Raw genomic sequence first — 9,155 nt, 5'->3', positions numbered from 1 at the left:
TCGAACACTACTCGGTGGAGAACGAGGTGTAGCTCGGCACCCGGCGACCTGGAAAGTTAACCTATCAATTGGCTTAAATCAATCCTTAGTTGATTAATGTATATGTTGATATAGTTAATTAATAAGTTTGGCCAATAATTGGTATTGGGCCACTAAAGTTATTAACTATAATGATACAAGGCCCTAGAGGGTCACAAACATAAGATCATAGGGAGATCGGTGAATATATTTTACTTTATGGGGTTTATGAGATAAACGTATGTAAAATATAACTAGGGAATGGGCACGCATTTCAAGCACCCGGGCCAGCCATATTTGAGAGCCCCCCTTTCTACACTATGCTCTCTTCTCCACTCAACCAAGGAGAGTGTCATCATGGTGAGAAGATCTTCAAGATTTTCAATGAGATTTAAAGAATAAGAGGTGGAAATTTAAAGGACATGATCGTGTGGATACTTCTGGAGGCTGAACATGTGAACGGCTTCAGAACGATCTCAACGAGACCAGGTCAAGGGTGGAACAAGTTCCCCATAAGGTACATGTGATGTATTTTTTCATAGATAGATTCAGAATCGATAAATGCTTCAGCATCCATGGAAAAATTTGTTTTCCATGGTTGAACCAAGGCAAAGAACCCAATAGCTATGAGGACTTCTTTTAAAATAAATAGAGATTATTTAGCTTTCAGATATAATGAGGGTGTTAAGGATCATTGAAACATGAGGATGTTCAAGGTAGATGGTTTCTTTCTGTTCTCCATTAATAAAACTATTATAGAATTCAATTTGATGAATCAACCAAGTATGGACAAAAGATAGTGAGAGAAGTAAATGAATTGAAGTCGTTCTAATAAATGGGCTGAAAAATTCAAGAAACGTGTACCTTGTTTACTGTAACCTTTATCTAAAAGTGTAGATTTGAAGCTGTCAATTTTACCATGTACATAATATTATAGGTAAAATACATGTATACCCTATGGGGTGTAAGTGGATTTTATCTAAAATATTTGATGCATGGAAGCAATGGGTGTTGGATTCATGGGAAACAATGGGTTATGGTTCTGAAGTAGAATGTTAAATTTAGTTTACACAAATTGATCCCAGACAAGGTATTTTGAGGATGAGTTAAAGCTATCGGGTTCAAGGGTGGCTGTGAGCCAGAGGAAAAGTGGATGTTTGAGATTCAAGATGCTGCCTATAATGGTAGATGTTGAAGGTAGGTAGGAAATTTAAGAGAATACTTTGGTGAGAGGTTTAAACGTGGGAGGCAAAGACTGTGACCGATGAATGGTGGGGTTATTTGTAATTTAATAATATGGAAGCTTCTCGAGACCCTAGAGTAGGATGGGGGCTAGAAACTAATGTTGGATTCCTCTTAGAGCTGGTGTCAAAATTGATGGGAAACTTATTATTGTTCATACTATTAATGCAATGATGAAGGGGATCTAGCATTCAAGGTTAGAACAATGGTAGTAGATTGGGATGAATAATAGATATGGTTAGAGGAAGGGGTGATGTGATGAGACTGCAAATGTATTGGGTTGAAGTACTAAATTGTCTTGAGATGGAGGGTTAGTAGTGAAATTAGATGATGATAATGATGCCCATGTAAAAATATTTTTTATTACACACAACTTATCCAGACATAAAGACCTAACCTGGGGTGAAGGATAGGCTCATGTATCCCAAAAGCTTGCATCGATAGCTAAGAAATGAACCTTAATCTGATCTAGAGGCGATCATCTTGGATGCATATGTTATCAAGTCTAGAGACTGCCAAAGGTTTCTAAAAGATAATAATGAATTTCTTTGAACACAATACATTTGATGATTTATCTTTTAGTGGAGGATAAATCATATGACAAATTCAAAAACAAAGCTGTAGATGTAGATTCAACCTGATATATTTAGGGCGTGGATGCATGTTCAAGTAATGATATTGTGGTTTGGATGATCTGTGTATGTTTTCTTTTGACATTTCTATTCTGATCAGGGGTACAAAACACTCTATGAAAGATCCAAGAAGCAAAAGAAGATAAGAAGAGGAGGAGACTGAGAGGGAAGAAGGATGTGATACAGACATAGTGAATTTGAGTTTATGAATAAATAACATTTTACCAACATTTAATCAATGGCCGTGCCTGATAATATGCATTTTTATTTATTTATCTGTTCCTGTTTACAAGTTTATTTGCATTAAACCACTTATATTTGCATGTTATCAAGTTTAAAATGATTAAATCTATTTTTAGAAGGATTTTCTGAATTTTCTGCATTTTTATGAATTTTTGGGGATTTCTCTGACAATAGAGATTCTAAAAGAATATAACTTTTGAGATGGAATATGATTTTTTAGAACTTTTTCGACATTAAATTTGGAAAGATATTATTTTTTAAGTCAAACTATGTATTTATTTGTATTTTTGGAAAATTTTCTAGCCTTTTTTATCTTGCGTCGCCACGTATCGCCATTCCATTCATTGAATTGAGACAAACGACAGCTGGCACTGATGATTGGCAACAACCAATATTTAACTTAGTTAATGATTGACGTCAGCCAATCAATGAGCTGAGCAATCATGGCATCATGAATAGAGAACCCATGATTGCATTTATGACTAACAAAATACTTTCTTGAATTTTCTGGCACAGGAACGATGTGGTCAAATCAACAAAAAGAAGGCCTTTTTGCAATAATTGCCCGCGTGGGCCGAGGAAGCAAAAAGACAAAAAACACCTTTCTTCTCTCTCTCTCTCTCTCTCTCTCTCTCTCTCTCTCTTTGAAAATCAATAAAGGCCGTCGGGCGACGTGTCGCAACGTCAGGATGCCGTGTGTACACGTGGCGCTCGCATGTACACGTGGTGCGGCCATGTGGGATTTTTATTGGACCGTCGCTGATGTGGCTCGCTCTGACGCGATATTTAAATAAGAGATATTTAAATAATAAGAGATATTTAAATAAATGGTACGATTCTTTTTTGTCTTTTTCTTCCTACATGTACATGTGGCGACTCAGAAAAACATGAGCGCAGAAGACGAAGTAGCGTGGAATATGAATGACATTACAGTTCAACCAAAAATAGAAAACGAGGAAGCGTCACACACCATGATGAGGAGCGAAAAAAATCAAGGGCTAAGATTGATCCAACTTCAAACGGCGATAGCTGACTATCTACAGCTCCGATTGAACTGAAATTTTCTGCATTGCTTCATCTCCCCCTCTTTCCATCCATATTCTCTGATCTATAAATAGAGGCCTGGATCACTGTGAAAGTCATCTTGAAATTTCTTCCTACTTGTGTGGACTGATTGAAAGATAGTATGTTTTGAGATCCATCAACTGTATTCTTGGAGAAGAGGGGGAAAAGCATTGGAGAAGAGGGGGAGCTTACATGCACTCGCAAATTGCCGTGATCCTGGCGAAACGTAAGGATCTAAGGTAAGCATTCTTTCTTTTCTCAACATCATAATTAGCTTAATTAGGGTTTATCATTGTCTTTTCACTATCGTTTCACTTAGTTATATCATCATATCTCGTCTCTACCAAATCATTGTTCACGCACTCGATCACCATCGTGCCCTTCACACAATTCTACGTTCACTTACTCTTTTCTTTACTAGTGTAAGTTAAAATATAACTATTACATCCTTTTTCTCGATATCATTAGCTCACATATTCTATTCTCGTTTTCATCTCTTCTCGCGTTGATCATCACTATAATAAGAAATTAATTCCTTAATCATAGTTTCCTATAAAGACACTCCATACTCATCACTAGCTAAATATTCCTAAGTATGGTTAAATATATTTTTATTGAATAATCTCAATTACCAATGACAAATTAAATTTCCTAAATTTGAGATTATCAGTGCCCATGGTCAACCATCATTTCTGAATCAGCTACACCCACAATAACTTCCACCTCATGAAAGAAACTATTAATTACAAGTGCCATACGTGAGACATAATTTTTTCCCTCTAGTGCAATTTAGATATACTGTGAGGAGCTACTCAATTATAGACATCAGCATATCATTTGTCCTGGCATCGGTAGGCATGTGCATTTCTGAATCTGTTAAACTTTGTCCTGCATCATTTAGTCACTCTCCAAAGTGTCCTTCACCTTTGTCCTTTCTTCTCCTCTACAAGGACAATCAATAGCGCGCCAACCTTTAGGATGCATACACGAGTGGTTGTTGCAGGTTCTCCCTTGAGCTTATCGCTTAGAAATTGTCTTCACATGCTGCGGTCAGATAGTGTACTAAACAGTGGACACGTCTATCTCTCTCTCTCTCTCTCGATATATATATATATATATAAATCTATCTATCTGTCTCTCTATATATATACATCTATCGATCTCTATCTCTCTCCCTATCTATTTCTATCTTTATCTATCTATCAATCTCCATCTCTCTCTCGCTCGTTCTCTTTCTCTCTCTCTGTATCCCCTTACTCTCTCTCTTTCGCTCTCTCTCTATCTTGCTCTCTCTCTCTCTCTTTCTCTCTCTCTCTTGATCTCTCTCTCTCTCTTTCGCTCTCTTTCTCTCTCTCTTGCTCTCTCTCTCTTTCGCTCTCTTTCTCTCTCTCTTGCTCTCTCTCTCTTTCCCTCTCTTTCTCTCTCTCTCGCTCTCTCCCTATCTCCTCTCTCTCTCTCTTTCGCTCACTCTCTCTCCCAATCTTTCGCTCTCCTTCTCTCTCTCTGACTCTCTCTCTCTCTTTCTCTCGCTCTCTTTCGCTCTCTCTCTCGCTCTATCTCCCTCTCTCTCTCTTTCGCTCTCTCTCTCTCCCACTCTCTCGCTCTCTTTCTCTCTCTCCCACTCTCTCGCTCTCTTTCTCTCTCTCTCTCTCTCTCTCGCTCTCTTTCGTTCACTCCCTCTCTTTCTCTCTCGCTCTCTTTCGTTCTCTCCCCCTCTCTCTCTCTCTCTCTTTCGTTCTCTCCCCCTCTCTCGCTCGCTCTCTTTCGCTCTCCCTCTTTCTCACTCTCTTTCGTTCTCTCCCTCTCCCTCTCGCTCGCTCTCTCTATCCCTACGCTTAGATATGTCATCACATGCCGTAGTCAGAGAGTGCACTAAACAATGGACACGTCTCTCCCTCTCTCTGTATATATATCTGCCCGTCTCCCTCTCTCTCTCTTCTCTCTCTCCGTCTCACTCTCTCTTTATGTCAATCTCACTCTATGTCTCTCTTACCTCTCTCTCTCTCTCCATCTCTTTCTTACTCTACCGCTCTTAATCTCCTCTGCCTTCTGGTTGCATGGATGAGGACGTGTTTTGTTTAGCGCCACAGACAAAGAAAACAACGGCGATACCACTGAAGGAAGCCGACAAGAGAGAACAAATGGAAGAGAGATGGTATCCTTACGCGGTGTGGGGGATCTCAGTCAGAGTGGTCCTCTACTGAAACGCAATAAATCTTCATTCACTACACACAGCTTCTCACTTCACCAAAGGTTGCCTTCGCCATCACTGCTTTTTACTGTTTATAAAGGTTGTCGTAGCTCTCTTGTTAATTATCCACAGTATTGGATTGACATGTAGATGGATGAGTGAGTTTGTAAACTACATAGTTAGGAATGTAGAAAAATCTTTAGGATTTCTTGTATTGATATATTAAGGATGAATCAATAGTTGATAGTACATAAAGAACTGACGATATTATTGATTACACACATGTAAAGTTATGAGAAGATACCTGATTTCATAGACCTTGATGTTGAGAGGTAGTCTTTTGAGTCAACAGGGAGTATCCTTAGTCTTTGAGAGTAATGGATATCTCAAAGAAAACCATGTCCTGTGATTCAAGGACTGGCCCCTATTTATAGGCAAGAGGAGCTTTATTATACTTTTAAGTCTCACTTGAATTTAACGCATCATTAATCAAAATTGACTTAGCCTCTAATAAAAATAATTAATTCCCACAATAAAGTATATTAATTTCAAGATTATCATAACGAATCATCATAGTTAGATAATAAATGATAGGTTGTAGTATTATCATATAAGAAATTACAACTCAACAAAACGAGCTATTAGTAAACTCCATATATATTACTCCATAAGTGACCTTCAGGGATCTTCATCCGCAGGTCTCACCTTGGCCGAAGTTTGGGGGATAAAGTTGGCAACGCAATTTATTGCTAGCTATTAATATTAAAACATTCTGAGGCAGTCGAATATTAACAAGGAAAATCACTACACGTAGTAAGATTCAACGCAAAATGAACATCTTTAAAGAACCCAGAGAAGTTGAAATAAAAGACGGATAGACAGATAGCTATACAAATGAACGGATAGATAGATTGAGAGAGAGAGAGAGAGAAGAGTTCGTAGAAATATAATTTTCTCTGCAAACATTGGAGCTTCCACTACCAGATAATACTGCCATTCGGATGAGCAAAGTTGGAGTGATGTTCTCAAAAGTTTTGATAATCTCTCTCTCTCTATCTACTATCTCTCTCTCTCTATCTATCTATCTATCTCTATCTATCTATCTATATAACTCTATCTATCTATCTATCTATCTATACTATCTATCTATCTATATATCTCTATCTAGCTATCTATATATCTCCAACTATCTATCTATATATCTCTATCTATATATCTCTATCTATCTATCTATCTATCTATCTATCTATCTATCTATCTATCTATCTATCTATCTATCTATCTATATCTCTCCATCTATCTATCTATCTATCTCCATCAATCTATCTATTTATCTCTCTTGCTCTATCTATCTATCTATCTCTCTCCATAAATCTCTCTATTTATCTCTCTCTTGCTCTATCTATCTATCTATCTATCTCTCTCCCTCTCTCTCTCTCTCTCGCTCTCTCTCTCTCTCCCTCTGTGGACACGTGCCACAATAGAACTCGAAGAAGGAGACAAGAACAGAAACAAAATAATAACCCAAAGAGGAGAGGATCTAGATAAGCCTGTGCAACGAGGCAATAACGATCAAAATTTCTGATTCCTACAGGGAGCTGTTTCTTCCTTCGTTAGAGAGAGAAGTTCATCCTCTACAGTGGGTAACGGAGTTTTTAAGATAAAAAAGTGGCTCTCAAGAGAGAACCACATCAACTTGAGGAACTTTCTCCTCTTCAAACTCCTCTTATTAACTCCTGTGGCAGATGCACCTGTAATGGTAAGCGCTGTTGATGGGGTCGTTTGCATCAACGGGGACTTGCTCAGCGCTACAGCTGAATCGACAACCTCTGCACTCGTTGAAGCTACACGTTGGAGCCGTCGAACCTATCATCAGCCTCCTGTTACTTCTTGATCTCCATGCCCAGTTCTTTATCCTGCTTAAAACCTAAACCCCAACAAGGAACAATAAAAAGTTCAGATTATGTTCTACAAATTTTGAAGTGGGTCTGGTGAGCTGCAAGATAGAATTGAAGTGATTTTACCTCGGTCACTGTCTGCACTTCGATTTTAAGATCTGGGTTGGAGTCCTTTCTGGAGTCGAGCGCACAAACTGTAGGTTTTTACATAGAGAAGCAACAGAAGTTGGTAGAAGTAGAAACTTTAAAGATAAAACAACCAGAAAAAAAAGGAACTGAAAGAATATACTAGACATGAGGAAGAAAAAGAAGAAGTTGAATAAGAGGAAGAAGAAGGAGAAGAAGAAGATGAAGTTGAATAAGAAGAAGGTAAAGAAGATGATGAAGTTGAATGAGAAGAAGAAGAAGGTAAAGAAGAAGAAGAAGATGTTGAATAGGAAGAAGATGTGAAACAAGAAAAACAAGTTGAACAAGAAGAAGAGAAAAAGTTGTGTAAGACGAAGAAGACAAAGATAAATAAGAAGATGAAGTTAAAGAAGAAGAAGAAGTTAAATAATAAGTTGAATAAGAAGAAGAAGACGAAGTTAAATGAGAAGTTGAATAAGAAGAAGAAGTCAAATAAGAAGAAGTTGAATAAGAAGAACAATATGATGATTATGATGATGAATAAATGGGTGGGAATATAAGCGTTAGAGGATTGACCTGCGATGAAGATGGAACAAAGAATGAGGCAAGCAAGGAAAAAGAAGCGGAGGCTGTAGGGTTTTAGCATCGCGACCATAACGCCTACTCGAGCAAGAGGAAAAATAGGCTGGAAGAAGCAAGGCCGGCGATAATACATAGATTCATATCCATCCATATCTTCTCCGTCCTCCAAATTTTACCCTTCCAGTATTTACTGCTTCTTCAGTCTGCCTCCATTGCAATGAGTGTAATCTGATGCTCTGCTACGAAACAAACAGATGAGAAATCTTGAGAAAGAGAAATAAAGAGAGAGAAAGAGCGAAGGAGAGGGTATAGAGGGAGAGTGGAATCAGAGAGAGAAAGAGAAAGGGTAAAGAGAGAGAGATGATAATAGACTCTGAAATCCGAGTAAATGCGGACAGACTGAGTAGAGGTCCCCCATCGTCGCGAGGCAACATGTGATGAACTGACGACTGATGCGCAATGGACACCATCTCAGATGTCCTCATGCTCGGTTCCACCCACTTCTGATTCGAAGTCGTGGGAGTTCAACAAGAGTTTAAACTGCCCGGATGCGGCGTCTGGCCGCTTCATTGATTTCTCTTCTCCCGTCTTTCTTCACATTTTTACGTGGATAATGTCGTAAAATGGGATACTAGAAGGTGCCGCGTGATGGGTTTCGTAATTCATAAACGGATGAAACTGCGACCGGGGTTCCCGCAAGAATCCAAGATGTCTGATCTTGGCCTCTGATTACGGAATCGTGAATGAGTGAAGAATCTTTCAGGACCATCTTGCAATGAATTCTTCAAAATGAATCTCTTGTCCCGCATGCTCTCGCTCCCTCCCTCTCTGTCTCTCCTGCTCTCTCTCTCTCCCGCTCTCTCTCTCTCTCCCTCTCGCTCTCGCAGTCTCGCTCTCGCTCTCGCTCTCTCGCTCTCTCCTTCTCTTTCTCTTTCTCTCTCTCTCTCTCTCTCTCGCTCTCTCCTCTCTTTCTCTTTCTCTCTCTCTCTCTCTCTCTCTCTCTCTCCCTCTCGCTCTCTCACTCTCTCTCTCTCTCTCTCTCTCTCTCTCTCTCTCTCTCTCGCTCTCTCTCTCTCTCTCTCTCTCCCTCTCGCTCTCACTCTCTCTCTCTCCCTCTCGCTCTCACTCTCTCTCTCTCTCTCTCTCGCTCTCTCTCTC

At 39.2% G+C, this 9,155-nt stretch overlaps 1 protein-coding gene across 1 annotated transcript; it reads right to left on the bottom strand.

Moving 5' to 3' along the window:
• Positions 1-6,899: 6,899 nt before the first annotated feature.
• On the bottom strand, positions 6,900-8,527 carry STOMAGEN (stomagen). The gene is made up of 3 exons (XM_078591393.1): positions 7,992-8,527; positions 7,416-7,483; positions 6,900-7,318 (listed from the first exon to the last, which is right to left on the bottom strand). Exons 1-3 carry the CDS (start codon positions 8,146-8,148, stop codon positions 7,121-7,123), a joined length of 423 nt encoding a protein of 140 aa, XP_078447519.1. The 5' UTR covers positions 8,149-8,527; the 3' UTR covers positions 6,900-7,120.
• Positions 8,528-9,155: the final 628 nt, after the last annotated feature.

Source organism: Wolffia australiana, chromosome 20 (assembly GCF_029677425.1).
Source record: "Wolffia australiana isolate 7733 chromosome 20, ASM2967742v1".
Classification (NCBI taxonomy): domain Eukaryota; kingdom Viridiplantae; phylum Streptophyta; class Magnoliopsida; order Alismatales; family Araceae; genus Wolffia; species Wolffia australiana.
The sequence above is the reverse complement of the archived record's forward strand: the minus strand, read 5'-3'. Positions and strand labels throughout refer to the sequence as shown.